At 43.5% G+C, this 16,401-nt stretch overlaps 1 protein-coding gene across 1 annotated transcript; it reads right to left on the reverse strand.

The window, feature by feature from the left end:
- Nucleotides 1-1,233: 1,233 nt before the first annotated feature.
- On the reverse strand, nt 1,234-16,401 carry LOC139302925 (transmembrane protein 150A-like). The gene is made up of 7 exons (XM_070926579.1): nt 16,337-16,401; nt 13,958-14,005; nt 12,500-12,586; nt 11,025-11,092; nt 7,019-7,146; nt 2,183-2,360; nt 1,234-1,481 (listed from the first exon to the last, which is right to left on the reverse strand). The coding sequence occupies exons 1-7, from the start codon at nt 16,399-16,401 to the stop codon at nt 1,234-1,236; spliced, it is 822 nt and encodes a 273-aa protein (XP_070782680.1).

The following is a 16,401-nucleotide window of genomic DNA, read 5'->3' on the forward strand; positions in this document are numbered from 1 at the left end:
ACTAAAACATCGTGAATCGTCATTTAAACCTGCGGACTCCTGCGAAGCAACGAAGAGATGTGAAAATAAAGTCGAAATTTGAGGATATTTATCTTCTAAAAGTGAACCACGTCTCATTCTCTGAACATAATGTGCCATTAATCCTGGAAAATGATGTAAATATGATTTTTGAACATAAATAAAACATTTTGACAAAAGGAATTTTTTTTTTTTCCAAGGCTTCATAAATAAATGAAAACCGCAAAATGAGGAAATCATGTTTTGTTTTTTTTCCTATTTGCTTTAATTGTTTTGTTCTCTGCAAACATTATTGAACTTTGTTTTCTTGGAAAAGTATTTCTGCATGTGATCAAATGCAGCATGACAACGTCTCTCCTTAGTGAGCAGTTTGGTCCCATTAAAACTGTAAGACTCATTGTTACTGAGAGCAATGACACGACGTCTTTGGAAAAAGAGCTGAAGTGAGATACAACAAAATATACAACAGAGCTTATCTGAGCAGTATGAGGCAGCTACGTGAGCCATACAGATGTTTCTGCGGATATCATAACTTGAATTACAAGATAAAAAAACAACTGTCCAACAAAAGGACAGACATCAATTGGTAATAATAAACATTTAAACCACATTAAATGAAACGTATTATTCTTGGCACACAGTAACTTTCCATCTATTGTCAAACGTCTTTGGATAACGTCTCCTTACTCGTGAGGTAAAGAGCGAAAGCTGGTGATGTAACAAAACTTCCTGAGTAAAAAACAATGCAGAGCTCGGTGTCCGAACGTCTAAACATGAAAACAAGCTGCTCTCCGCTCGGCGAGACATCTGAGGCCCTTTGAGGACGTTCAGTCCGATAAAAGGCAACTCGGGCCGAGAACTCAGAGAGTGATTGTTACAGAAAGCGAATAAAAACAAACAGCGAGGACTGTGTTCGTGTGTGGGTGTGTAGCCTACATGTGGATCTCTTTGCTGGCCTTTGTGTTTCAGAGAGGCACTTAACAACGTTGTGCAATGTTCTGCAGCGCAGCCTGCACGTTTGCAAAGCAGGATAAAAGTCAGTAACGTCTGCGAGTCTTTGGTCGCTGCTGAGCCGAACAGCTTTGGCACCGTCGCCGTGTGCAATAGTGAGCGTGAGGATGTGCAGCATGCAGCTTCCGGGCTCTAGACTCCGAGCTGGTGTCTTCAAGGTCGCCCTTTGACCTGCAGAGAGGCCGGAAGCACGCTGCAGTTTGGTTACAGCATCGATAAGCTCTCCGGCTGGTGGTGGTTGGAGCCGCCGCCCACCTCCGTCTTGTGTTCAGAGGCGGAGAAGCTCTGCGACCCCCCTCCTCTGGACAGGACCATCAGGGTGTCACCCGACATGCCCGCGAACTCGAAGGCGAAAGTCCCGTAGAAGAGCATGATGAGCATGCAGTAGATCCACTCAAAGATGGCGGAGGCGTGCTGCAGGGCGAAGCTCTCCTGGCAGAAGAAAACTCCACCTGGTGATCGGAGGTTAAGGAGGACAACGGCTGCACGGCAGGAGAGAGACGGAGCCAGAAAACACCCAGAGACACAAACCTTCAGTCATGTCCTGAGACTTACTGTCAGTGCGGGAAAGTAAAGTTAAAGTACTGAACACAAGTCAAGTATAAGTACCTCCGATTTGTACTTAAATCCTTTGTTTTCATGCTACTTTCTGCTTTTACTCCACCAGACGTTCACTTCATTACAGTTGTCTGACAGCTTTAGTTACAAGTTCAATCAATAAATAAATTATACTCACAAGCTACTGATATAATGTATATAAAAATGTTAGGGTTAGGGTGTGTAGATGGTGAACATCTGGATTCATCCATAAAGGATGTAATGCTGTTCTTTATCCAGCAGGGGGCCACATAACACAGTTTACACCCAAAACATCTGAACATGTAGAAAAGGACGACAGAGCTTCGCAGTCAGAGTGAGGACAGCCGACAAACTCCCAGCCGAGATCAAGCAGACGTAACTCACTGAAATACTTCCAGCCATTTATAAAACCAGATGTTCCAGCTGCACAAACCTCCCTAAAGGTGTCGAGAGGGAATTACTCTGCGTCTGTAAATATGTCTTCTTCTCATAGTGACATTTTCATTGATCTTACAGCTCAAAACTCACAAAACAAGACGATGTTGGTAGAATTTGCTTCATGACGGAAGGATACTGAGCACCAGGGCGATCAGGGCCAGCAGGGCCATCCCGACACGCAGGTGGCCCACTCGGTACTCCTCCTGGGTCTTGGCCAGCCTGTAGGTCAGAGCCGACTGGAGGCACACGAACAGCATGCTGGAGGGGAAGGCCACCCCGGCTCCGACGTAGTGGAGGACTTTGGCAAAATCCACCTGAGAAATAAACACAAAACACTTAACATACAGTTTCCCAAAACATGTAAGTCTCACTATTCTGTTGTCACCTAAACTTCGTACCGTCAGGGACAGAATCACCTCATCAAGGGATAAATATTATATACTAGACGTACTCTTCTTTCCTTGTTACCTTTTTTTCTTTTCCATCTTTCTTCTGTTTTTACTAACCACTTCAGTCCAGACTGAAATGTCTCAACAACTATTGGATGGATCACAATAAACTCTTTCAGACATTCATGGTTCACTCACAGTGGGGCCGACTCTTCATCGTTGACCCCCTGACGAGTTGTCACTCACCCTGTGAAACATATCTTCGATGGACTGGAACAAAACCGTTGTTGTGGCCGACTGTGGAGACCGCCTTGTTCCTGCAGCGCCTCCATGAGGTTCACATTTGTGGTTTTGAGTAAAATGTCTCGCCAACTATTTGATGGATTGATGTTCCTCACAGCGTTAACTGTTAGAACACTTTAATCTGGCGTCTAGCTAAGTTTTCAAACCCGATGATGCCTCTGCTGCACTTTGTGTTAACTGCTAATTGCATGTTGACGTTAGCATCCAGCTCAAAGCACACAAAGCTGCTAGAACGGCTGCAGATTCTTAGTCTTGTTCTCTTTTCACAGATCAGTGAGCCACGAAGATAACCGTCTCACGTGAGACGTCAGACGAGCTGAAGCTGATCGTGTCACAGGCTCATTTTCATCAAGTTAGTCTAAATCTAAAAACACGCGAGCATCATTTCTTGTGGGAACATCTGGACACAACAAAGCTGATAAAAACAGAAATGACACGCGAAGTCACACGCGGGGGTCACATTGACCCACTGGCACTAATCACAGTTACAATATCAGAGCGTCACAGGACAGGACGATCTGCACCGGGACAACACAAGACGAGAGGGGGGCAACGACATCATCGCCTTTATCATCTGACACCGAGAGAGACGACGTCGTGTCGAGTCGAACTCAGCTGCTGATAAACAACCTGTTACTGTAATTTAATCTTCCAGTTTCAAATGATGATGACACATCCTCAGCATGGAGTTAAGTGAATGACAGAGGTGCATTGTGGGAGTCGTCACAGCTGTTTAAGCCGTGTAATTACAGGGCAGAGACTCGAGGTTCTCCCTTCATGTTGACGAGGAAGAATAAGAAGAATTTTACAGTTCAAGTTACAAGTTGTGTCCTTCACAACAATGAAATCCAACGAGGACGTTAAAGGGAAATCAACAACCTCTTCCTGCATTTTATATTTGCATGTCAATCTAGAATAAGTCAAGATTAAAGGTGGTTTAATAAAAAAATGAAATGCTGTGTAAATTGCTGACTTCCTGAAACAACATCAACACTGTCTCCGGGACGTAAACATCGCGCAGCACGTTTATACAGTACATCACCCTCTCGGACAGGGAGGAGGGCCGGCAGCCAATCAGAGAGGAGAGGAGGAGGACCACCCGTAACCGCTGGTGGGTGAACTGGATGACGGACTGTTCAGGACCGCGTTCCCCGAAATGTAGTTAAAGGGGCCCCAACGTGTCCAGACAGAGCAGCTACACACACACACACACACACACACACACACACACACACTCTCTAACTACAACACTGACCTTTAACAAAACACTCTCGTGTCTGAGAATTACCACTTACATCTCAAAACAGATGTGATGGATGTTACATCACACACACACACACACGAGAGGTGGAAGAAGTATTCAGATCTTTTACTTAAAGCTGCTAAAATTCATATTTATATAATAACAAGTGACAGCACGAAAACTGGCAGACGTGGACGTAAACAATGCAGGAAATTAATTCATCACGTTTCTTGTGTTTTGGTGAGTAAAGTTGGATTTGTACTTGACTTGTCCTCCTTAACGCAGAAGTATAAATCCACCTTAACACCAACTGTAAACAGAAACGTTACAATAAAATGTCACAGGTCTCCTTTAAGTTAAAGAACAAAAGTATTATCAGTAAAATGTACTTCAATACTCGAAGTAAAAGTACTAAAATGCCCAGTTAGATCGACAGACAGAGACAAATCCTTTTAAAGATTATCACAACTACAGCTGTGAAATAAACAGAAATACTCAGTAAAACAATACAGTACTTCAGTATACAGTTTCTTTCCACCACAGCACACGTCTGAACACATACATGTCAAATGCTGCATTCCTGGAAAAACGCAGATTTAACACCTGAGGCGAGGACAACTCGAGCCTTATATACCTGAGCAGGTGTGTGCTCGTACGCACAGTATGTCCCCCTGCATCTACTGAAAACATGCCGCCCTGCAGCTGTAAATCTCACACAGACTGTCTTCTCAACGTGTGCACTTTGTTAAACTGAACTTCTCTTGACTGCGCGGAGACACGCAGCCAAAAACCTCTTGTTTTTTAAGATCATGCGACCACAGAGAGGCTGCCAGACAATCTCCAGACTGCACAAACACAACATCAAAAGAGATTTGCTTGGCAGGTCTACAAAGCGTCCGACAGGCCGCATGAGGAGCCGCGCATCAGGAAGGCCGAGCGTTATTCAACCAGCAGAGGCAACACATACATGTGCTGATCAGACTCAGCTGCCAACAGGCTCGATCCATCATCCACAGGTTGTGTTTAGTGACATAATACAGCCGATTACCGCAAAGATTGTTGTGGAAGTTTAGTCCCGCCTTTAAAGTACTTAATCGATGGTCACAACAGACAATATACTGATGACTTTCTTCTGTTAGAGGCGAGCGGGTCGACAGAATCAACTCTACCGATACTACGTCTTGTTTTGAGTAGCTATATTAGCGTCAACAGGCTGGATACTGGATCCATCTCACATTAGATAAAGATCTGGGCACATGAAGACCCTCCTCAGTGCCGCAACTCTCTGTTTCTTTGCTGCTAATGTGTTAGTTCAAAGAATTCACACAACAAACATCAAAAAACTTTTAGTATAAAGTATATAAAAGTATATTCAGACGCCTAGTAATGAAGCATTAAACTCATAAACTCATCATTAGGAAGAATCCTCTGAAGCAACGGCAACCAGTAATCTGTGAGAAAGCTTTTAAATGCGTTTGTGTCTCTTTCTAATGAAGTATTGATGAAATATCAGTAAACATCAGCAGGTGTGTGACGGTTCTTTGTTCTCACCGTCAGTGAGGATGATTTCACTTCTCTGTATCCGTGTGTTCGTTAAACGACAGCAGGATTCATCTCCAGCGTTACACAGAGGCCACAGAGACCCTCTGCTGTCAGTTGCCATGGCGCTGACCCATTCTTTAGTGCGCATGCGCCGACCGTGCATGCAGCCTGTTCCAGTCGCTCCTGTTTGTTTTCTTATTTTTTTCTTACTTTTCTCCTTTATTCCTTTATCATAACTGCATATATCTTATTTTTGTACATACTCTCATTTCTAAATTTATGCTACTTTCTACTCTTGAATACTGTATAATCCCCCACCCCGGAGATCAATAAAGTATTTCTGATTCTGATTCTGATAAATCACGTCCAGTCTTATCTAAGCAGCAACAGTGTCTCTGTGTAAGAAATGAGATATCTAGTGAAACTGGATTGTATTTAAAACACATTTGAGTTGTGTTTGCAGAAGAAAGGCCGCGTGTTACGCAGCCACAGCTACAAAATGCCCCGCTGACTGTCATCAGACTTCACCTGGGAGCCTCCGCCTCGATCTCAAACTGAGTAATTGTGGTTGACAATAGCCGGAGGCGGTGAAAATCACAAACAGTGAGATAGAAATCTCTCTCTCTCTCTCTCTGTGTGAATGAAATTATGTAACTCAGATTGGAGAAAATGCAGCAGTGATCTGCAACTTTAAATGTTCTTCAAAGCTCGACCACCACATCTGAATGTGCCTCTCTTTCTTTGGGACATTTCAGTTTTATAATCCTGAAGCCTTCTGTTGCTTCCTGATCTCTCAAACTGTAAAAAGAAAACAGCTCTTTTCTGTTATCAGTAAATCACCAGGAGCAGATTAACCTGCTCTCTCTGTGCTTTGTGTGTGTAATGAATTAATAAAAAGAGTCTGCAGGTGTGCTGACGTCTCTGTGAAGCTGTATTTACGCAGAGTGGTCATTTGAGCTAAATGCTAACATCGGCATGCTAATATGCTCACAATGACAATGCTAGCTGATGTTTTTGCAGGTTTAATATTTACCATGTTCACCATCTTAGTTTAACGTGTTAGCATGCTAATAATTGCTAATTAGCACTGCACAGAAAATACAGCGGAGGACATCGTTAGTTTTAGTAGGGGACAAATTAAAATTCGGACCTGAGAATGGCGTTAGAGGAAAGTTAAGTGATCACCGAAGTTATTAGAATTTATGTTGAGGAGAAACCACAACAAAGGTTCACGGCAATCCGTCCTTTAGTTGTTGAGATATTTGTGGGCCCTGAAGGTGTTGGGCCCCGGACAGGTCGGGGATCCAGCCTTGACTGTAATGATTTACTGGCCACAGTACTTCAAACTTTGTTATATGTTCAGTATCTATCAACAGAGAATGTGTTGCTATCACTTTCACTATCATCACCCTTGACCGACACGAAGCGAACGATTACAGAGAGACGAGCGCTGTGAGTGAAGGTCGAGACGAAAGTGATCAGATAGATTGATTACCTGGAAGTTTCCCACCATGATGAGACCAGCAGCACAGATCCACGCGGCGGAGAGACCGGCCGTGTTGAGGATGCAGTTCTGGTGCTTCTCGATCACATGAGCGTAACGCAGCAGGCCGATCAGCATCACTGGAACAACAGATGGAAGCAAGAGAGAGATGACGGCGTGTTTCGTCAGTACAGTTGGGTGACAAACATGAGTTCTCTTCCAGGAACTGTTCCCACATTACAAGCTGCGTTTTCCAGGAGTTACTTCGTACGTCCTGTCCAGCACTCATTATCTTTGTTTACTTGAACTTACACTGATTGTCAGATGTCATTTCTGCTTTTCAAAATCCTCCTTTTTCCAAACGCCGTAATCCAGATGAGAAAACCTCTGAGCAGTTAAAACTGCAGTTACGTTCAAGGACGCCACCGTCAACTGTTTCCATTCGCTCACAACAAGAAGTATTACAAGCAGCAGCAAGAGCTTTGGGGACATTTTTAGCGCCATAAATAATAACTTAATTTATATTTTGAGTTACGGCTGAAAATGTGTAACATCTGTCTGAGATAAGGAGGTTGAATAAATAAATAAATATAACATTTTTCATATTTAAACCTGCAGAAACTGATTTTTTTGGCCACTTGGGGGCAGCAGAAACAAGACTGACACATTATCACCTTTTAAAGTTGACATTTGTTAGCAAACAGTTGCTTATTTAGACCCCCAGAAGTTACGTAGAAACATGATCGTGTTTGTGTCCAGTATTCACTCTCTTCTGGCTTTGTTTTGAGGGAAATATCCGTCTCCTCAGCTGCTGAACGCTCCGCTACGTTGTAGAGCTTCTTCTCTGTGAACAGCCGCCTGCTGAACTGACAGTAAAGCTGCTGTAAAACCAAAACAATGAGCTGAGAAACGATAAAATGCCCCGTAGAGCTGCGAGGAACCGCAAGTACAAGCGACTCATTTGATCTATTATTATTATTATCATTATTATTATCATTATAAATTTGTAAAATGTAATTAGAGCAGCTTTAAGTATCATCTCTCAATGAATCTAAATTTTAATGCTAATAATGGAGCAATTTACACAAGTTGTTAACTACCATTATTGTGGAAAGCACGATTTCACTGCAAAGTGTAATTATAACATTTGCTGGGTTGATATAAATGTTTATACATTATTACTACACTTATTAGAAACCATTTATTATATTATTTGGTTGTTATGCTGCTGCTATGTGTTTTATCTGTTTGCATGTGTTTTCTAGTTGCAGTGCATTGAGCTCTCAGGGCCACCGTACTTCAGTCTTTAAACTTCTAACCTCTCCTGCAGATTAGTTTTATTTCTGTATATGTGTGTGAATCTGTGTATTCTGTATCTTCAGTGTGATCTTCTTAATGTGAAAACCATTCAAATAAAAATTTAAAGTGTTTTCCTGGAGAGACCTTTCCTCTCCTTTTAACGTGAGCGAGTTCACAGAGTTGCATCTGAAACATAAATCTCTGTACGCGCAGATTCCTCTCGTCTGTTTATCGAACCGCTGCATCAAAGCTTCTCAGCAGTTTCACGCTGATCTCCCTCACGTCCGCCTGATGCTCATGTCGTTCACATCTGGCGCTCATCACGCTACAAACTACAGAGAGCGACTGTTTTCGTGTTCACATTGTGAGTCCAGCAGCGAACGCAGTGGTCAGTTTTTGATGATGGAGTGTACGCAGCGATAAGACTCCTTGTTTGGGGTTCTGGGTCGTCTGTGTGTTTCACTGGCTGCAGCACAGCGAGGGATCGACTGTCTGATCTTCTCATCTGCACTCTCACCACACCTTCGAGTTAAACAAACGCTCCCACAAACATAAACCGAGTATTGTCTATGAGAGCACAATAAAAAAAAAGGGGGGGGGGGGCGGGGGGCTTTTGATGTCGTGGGGGAAACTTCCAGAGTGTGAGCTCGCACACGGCAGCACGGGCGCTTCCATTCAGAGCTGAAAACTATTTCGATTATCAATTAATAACATGCCAACAGCTCTGTGCAGCTGTATTTAGGCACAGCACTGCTTTGAGCTAAATGCTAATAGAGGGTTAGCATTGAGCATCGGTTCCCTCGTCAAGAAGTCAACGGGTTTCTGGTTAGAAGCCTAAAATAAGGTCTGTGGTTAACACAAGCTTAAGAGATTTTTAACGTTTTGTTCTGCGACATCTTTCTTATCTGTCTGTCTTCTCTTACAGGCTGGGAGCTTATTGGACGTGACGCTGAAGTCACGTGACCGTAGTGTAGTTTGTTTATAGCCAGGCGCTAGATGAAGAGTCAGGGGATCCAAGTAACTACAGTTCATCCTGACGGGAACGTGAATGTTTGTACCATCCATCAAACAGTTGTCGAGATATTTGTTTTCATGTGATTGTACACAGAATATTTTGTTTTTAAGACACGTTCTGGAAAACAGATTTTGTTTTACCATTTTTCTGACTTTTTATGGAAAAACACTGATAAATAATTATTAGTTGCAGCTCTACTTTCATTTTAACCAAATGCAACTCGATCCTTTACTGTCTGACCTGACCTTTGACCTTTGTGGGTTAACAGCAGGTCTCCCAGACAACCTGTCAACACCACACAGCTCTTGTTTATGCTGCTGTGTGCCATCCAAAAACATTTTGACAGATTGCTCAACAACACAAAATTACCTTCCAGCAGTAAGTAATGAGGTGTGAACTGAAACTGTCAGAAATATATATACATTTTGAGATTAGATGAGATTAAATATTCCTGAGATTATTCTCTATTTGACGCTCTTATTCTAACACTAAATCTTTGCCGGGGTCGTGGTTTTGTGAAGTCATGAAGAGCTCAGTGGGAGTTATCTGTGAGATAAACAGCAGACACAGAAACAAACCAGCGCTGGGACAGGTTAACGGGCTTGTTAAACTTCCCCAGATTCCAGCATTTTCTCTGAAAAACTTTGAAAACCAGGTGTGCTGCGCTGAGAGGCCACTGAGACTCAGTGTCTGAAGAAAGCACAAATGTGCTCACGTCAAGCTTTGACTGTATATTGCAACTATTATGATGTTTGACAGTGTGTTCATGGGAAACTCCAACATCAAGCTTTGGCTGTTGTTTGAGCTCATATATGATTAGTGATCACGTGATTATAAATCTACTTCCATGTATCTGAACTACTAAAAGGTTAAAAGCATTTACATATATATATATATATATATATATATATATATATATATAAAAAGGTGTGCAGCGGTGTTGTATTGATGGGAGTTTACACACAGCAGCGTGTCGTGCTGAGATAAGACTACGTGATCTGCAGCTCTTCACACTATAAACCCAGTTCCTCTGAAACTCTACATCAAAAAGTCAAACAGCGCTGATCAAACAAACAAACACCGACCCCCGTAACGCTGTTATGTAATGATCACAATCATCAATGGCTCAGTGTGTATAGGAGACAGGGTCACACAGCAGCAGAGGTGTTAGTTTGTGCTCTCTGAATATACAGAGTCATAACTTTAGTTTAAAAGCTATTAGAGCAACAGCTGACTAGAAAACTAGCACATACTTCATCAGAATATAAATAATGACAATATTCATTCACTGGGCTTCTTTCTGTTATATGTTCTGTTCTGTTCGAGCACGACCCGACCTTTGGCAGAAAACTGGAAAAACTCCTGGATTTAAAATTCTCAGGATCCTGAAAAAGTGTCACCGAGAAAAAGAAATGTAAATGCACCGCGCTGCACACTGGGCAGTGACCCCCGAGCACACCAGCTTAAATAGTTGCTTTAAAGTAGTTCTGGCACACAGCAGAGCAGAGACGTTGCCTTTGTGGTCGGATGGCATAAAAATGCACCATTCATGGCATAGAGTAAAGAGGGGGGGGGCGAGGCGGGACCTGGCAGTGGAGTCTGGGGAGCAGAGACTTGGCTGGAGCCACAACAGCTGAGAAAACAAGCCCGAAGGTTTCGCTGGATGTTGGGTAGAAACAGTTACGTCGAACTACTGACACTCACCCATGAAGGATCCAGTGCTGCATATGAGGCTGAAGAAGCAGCTTTCAGGCGGGAGAGTTCCACATTTACTGCAACGAAAACACAGAGAGGAGGGGTGGTTAGTGCGGGCCGGCCTCCAGGCTCAGTGGGCGAAAGTGCAAGTTCAATCAAGTCTTTGCAGAGTTCAAATCAGATCCGTGACCGCCACGTCCCCCCCCCCTTTTGGTTTTAGATCCTGTGTGTTTTACTGTGCTGCACTCTGAGGCAACAATTCCTTAAAAATAGTCATGGAAAGCAGCGCAGCCTTATATGTGTCCTGACTTACTCTGTGGCATTAAAACTATTCCGGCATCTTTCCCCGGAAAGCGGTTCAGCAGAGAAACAATGATCTATAAATGGGAAAGTGTTTCTGGTCTCGGAAAGAACGACACCGAGATCTTTATCGTTCAAAAGCGCCGCGAAAAACGAAAACATGAGGACTGTAAGAGGAGCGACATGCTGAGGAGGTCGTCAGCAGGGGGAATCTTTTAGTTGCATCCATGAAGATGTTTACATTTCAAAGAGCGGCGAAGGATCCACAACACACAACAAAAGCTCTTCTTCCTGTCGAGGTGAAGAGGTCCCCCCCCCTCCGACTGAGCCTCAGTCGGGCGAGTTTGGGCTCATCTCAACTCCGACTGCAGCTGCTCATCAGCTGTCAGAGCAGTTCATCCAAAGCCAGGTAGAGGAGAGAACGGCAGTGACTCCAAATGTTGGAACAGAAGAAGAGACGGGTTCTTCTAACGTTGCATCCACAAATATATTTAATTTCATAATTTAACATTATTATAGAGCAAATTCTGCTGCCTGACAGGACTCTCACGTGCTGAACTGCAGGCAAAGAGTTTGTATAGATGCAGTAACAATATAAAAGAAGAGGGTCGTGACGTGAACATATGTATGTTTATTTACATCTGAAAGGAGCTTCAGATTAGTGCACAACATTTAACAGACAAATCTTCTGTTGCAGCTACTTAAAAGTCTTATATTCCACATTTTGTCCTCGAGTCTCACTCGTCCAGTAAAAAAGTTTTCTCACTAATCACTCGGGCTGCGCTGCGAGCCAAGTGAAACACAATGTGTGCCAACAGATTCCTGTTTGGGTTCAGTGTTTCAACAACAGAGAATTTTATAAAAGAGCAGAAATAAAGGCGACTATTTTATTGCTTAAAAAAAACCATATAAAGATGAAGCCGCAGGCCGCAGAGAGGCAAGCTGCTATTTCACATCATCCGATCCCCCGCGGTCACACCATGTGTACAATGTGTGTTTTTATTATTGTGAGAGCGGAAAGAAGATCCTCAGTCAGTTTCATCATCTGTGGCCTCAATAAACCGCACCGATGGCGGCGACTCAGCGTCAACAATGTGCCATTGTTTGGTTTATTGAGGATCACATACAGGAAGCAGACGACTGGGGCCGCCACGTGACGGGTAAAGGACCTGCAGATCCCTGACCTGATGAGGGGTATGTTGTCCAGGGTGCAGCACAGGACAGGACCCCTCTGCAGTGGAAGCGGCTCCTCACAGGACTCATTATAAAGCCTGTAAACACACACACACACACACGGACACGCATGAAGACTGGAGGTTCAAAGGACGTCAGGAGGTCAAAGGTCAGGTCACACTTCAATGGTGCATAATGAATGTAAAGTGAGCAAATGTGTTAAAGGTCTGTTAATAGTTAAAAGTACATCACGACTCAACATCTACGCCTGCAGTAGAAAATTAACCCAGAATATGTGCAGGTGAAACGTCTCTTCAACAACACAGTTAGATGTTTTCAGTGTGAAACTGTAAGACGTATCCGGGCTTTCTTCTACAGAACTGCCACCAACAAACCTAAAACCTGAGAGATGCAGCGTTTTTTAAATTAACGTGGACGTGGATCTAACATTTTTTACAATTTAACGGCCTCATTTTTTTCTAATTTCTAGAAATGTAGGAAAAGAAATGCATCAGACGTCCGTATTTTAAATGTTAACAGGAGAGCCGTGTATTCTTTACACATGTGTCCCGGACAGTGCAGGTGTTTCTGACTTTGACTGATAAATACAATAACTAAAACTGTTATTAATGTACTTTGGTGTATTGATGTGTTTCCTGTACCAGCTGGGGAGGTACTTTTATTAAGACAACATTGATTTAAATCCATGTTTAGGTTTCACATACCGCAGAAGTCACTCGATATCAGAGATAAATCCAGCTGCTGCCCTGACACGAGTCCTCCTCTTTCCATTTCAACCAATCTGTTTGCATTCCTCGCCCCAAAAAATCTCCCTCTCTACACCCACATACACTCTTTCTTTCCACATGTATTTACTTAATGTCCACTCCCCACCTCCACCATCTCTCCATCTCAAGCCTCTTTCTGTTTGAATTAACACGGAGGAGGAGGGGAGCGCGGTCCAGAAAAGATTCCTCGTGCAAAATAAACCCACCACGAATGACCTTCTTCCTGAATCAATGCTACATAAACACACCAGCTGAGAAAGTGGTGTTCTTCCTTCCACACTGGAGGGCACCTGCGAGTGATTATTCACAGTTTTTGGGAGTTTTTATGGCACATTAACAGCAACTTTTTCCTCTCTGTTTCGGCCCTCCGTCCGCACTGAAACTGAGCTTTGTAGACGAGGGAAACGAGCCTCAGGAAAACTCATCTGTTGTGATCACAACATACAGTTTGTCTGACAGCAGAAACAGAAACAGAAAGATTGGGAGTTTCCTCAGCAGAGTGAACGTCCTCCTTCTTACTAGATATCAGCTGTGATGAACGAAGAAGATGATATTTAGCTGCTTTACTGTTGTTCAAGCGGCCTGAAACTCACAAAGATGCTGATTTATCCCAAAACCAACGCAACATGTGTTTAAATCTGAGTGTGTGTGTGTGTGTGTGTGTGTGTGTGTGTTCTGTACCAGTTGTGCACAGGGCAGACGTGCTGGTTGTACAGGGCCATCGCATATCTGTAAAGTTAAAAGGAGAGAAGAGTCAAAGAAGACATGAAATAAATACGGTTTTGATCAGCATGACTTTGATATGATCTGGAGCTTCAGTCCCAGAACACGGCAGTCGGTACTCCACTCTTTATTACTGTTTAACACGACGTAAATGAGCTACAGCAGCACTGAAGCTCAGTTTCTCCCACTGACAACATCCCATGATGAGTACAAACATTTCATTTTACTGATAAAACAAACGTGTGTGACGTGACCTACGCAGAGGGTGCTGGCTGTACTTTAACCTGCGCTCTGATGCCACAGGAGCTGCTGTTTAAATCCCTTCGATCTCTCAACGACACGATAACCACCTCCACGAGCACGCAGTCAGTCTGAAGTATCTCAACAACTACTGGATGGACATCCATCCTTTCATGACCCCCAGAGGATGAATCCTCCTGACTGTGATGATACTGTTCCTCTATTGCCACCAACAGGTCAAAGTTTTCTCTTCTCCAGTGAAATATTTCAACATCTACTGGATGGATTGGATGGACGTTCATGGTTCCCAGAGGAAAAACCCTAATGACTGATTTCCTGACTTTCCCTCAGGTTGTAAAAACGTTGGCGATCCTTTGACTTCACATCTAGAACGATCATCAACACTTCGACCAAATACCTGCAAAACCAACGACCTTCCCATCAGTTCTACTTATTGTTTTGTGCTAAAAAGCAACTGTTTGCATGCTAACATGCTACACGCTAAAGATGGAGAACATGGTTTACATTATACTTGCGGCATGTTAGCATTCTGATGTTAGCACTTAGCTCACAGAGCCTCTGTGCTGAAGCACGGAGCTGCTAGCATGGCCGCAGACTCTCAAACTTTAAACCGTTGCCATATGTCAACAACATCTGAGACGTCAACACATCAAGAAGACGGATAACAGACGTGGAGTGCCTCTATTGATCGCCGATAACAAGGGGTCACTCGCATCAGAAGAATTGATTTGCCTTTACTTGCACAAACAGCGATGAACTGAGACGATTACAGCATTTTAGTTTCTGTGTTTGATTTAAATAGTTTGCTTGGCTTTAATTAAAATCTAAAACATGGACTTTTTATAACCACATCTCTTCATTCGCTCCTATGAAACCTTCACGGGCCGGCCAGAGCTGCAGTACATGTTACAACAGGTCTGGCTGAACGAGGGGGATTACTGACTCGACTGACAGGGAGCACTTTGGTGACCAGTCGTGAAAAACTCTCGGGAAGGTGTGAAAGGCTTCCTATAAAAAGAGGCTGTGTGAGGATCCACTCACACCAGGGAGATAAGAGGAAGAGGAGGAGAGATAAAGAAACAGTCAGTCAGTCCAGAAAACAACTTAAAGAAAGACGTTAAGGCGAGTTCTCAGCACACGTCTCAACATCCTGAACCTGCAGTGTGTGATGAAGGTGTCCCACTGTTCATAGTCTCTCATTAACAACAAGAGAAATGAGCCCCCGGGGGACACAATCTGTTTCTATGATTAAATCATTATTCTCCTGAGGCTGAGGCTGCAACAACTGATTACTTTTCATTTCCAAGGGTCACTGCGGGAGTTTCGTACTGCACTTTCATAAATTTGGGGGACGTACAAGAGACAGATTTTTTTAAAAAGAGGCCCAAAATATCCAGACTTTTATTCCTGCGGCCGAGAAATACATGACAAATCAATTATAGGTGGTTAGCTTAGCTTATAGCAACCAAAACTTGTTGTTGTTTCACCTCAGTTTTTGTGAGGATTAAACAAACTGGTGGGCGGATTTCACTACCTTCAGACAGGCTAGCCGTTTCCCCCCATTTCCAGTCTTTATGCTAAGCTAAGCTAACACCTGCTGGCTTCAGAGAGTGGCGTTGATCTTCTCATCTCACTCTCAGCAAGATGTTTTTAAAGACATCTCCTTTGAATCCTGTACGCAGTCTGAGTTAAGACGAATTCTGTGCAATAATTGTGACACTTCAGCGCGGACGACGGATCGTCCCTCCACCTGTTGACTCGTACAGACGGACTCTCAGGAGCAGCTCTGCTCGCTCACTTACTGTTTGCTGTTGTCATGTAAAGAGCTACAGATGCGACGAGCCGGGAGGAATTTCAAGGATGACTCTCCTCCGACACAATAAACAGCAAGTCGTCACTCTCTGCCTCCAAAAAAGGAGACTGTTTTACATTCGTGACCTTTGTACAGCGAGTCGAGGTCACTGCAGAGATAATAGGTAGCCCGTCTAACCAGGCTAATGTACAGACAACTGGACTCCTGAGTTACAAGGCTTTGTAAGAAACAGACGTTTATTTAGTGAACTCTGGAGGACTTACACGACCCATATTCCAGCGATGGTGAAGACAGGCAGGCTGACAGGAAGGATCATCCACAGAGACAT

This window comes from Enoplosus armatus, chromosome 20, assembly GCF_043641665.1.
Source record: "Enoplosus armatus isolate fEnoArm2 chromosome 20, fEnoArm2.hap1, whole genome shotgun sequence".
In the NCBI taxonomy this organism is placed as follows: Eukaryota; Metazoa; Chordata; class Actinopteri; order Centrarchiformes; family Enoplosidae; genus Enoplosus; species Enoplosus armatus.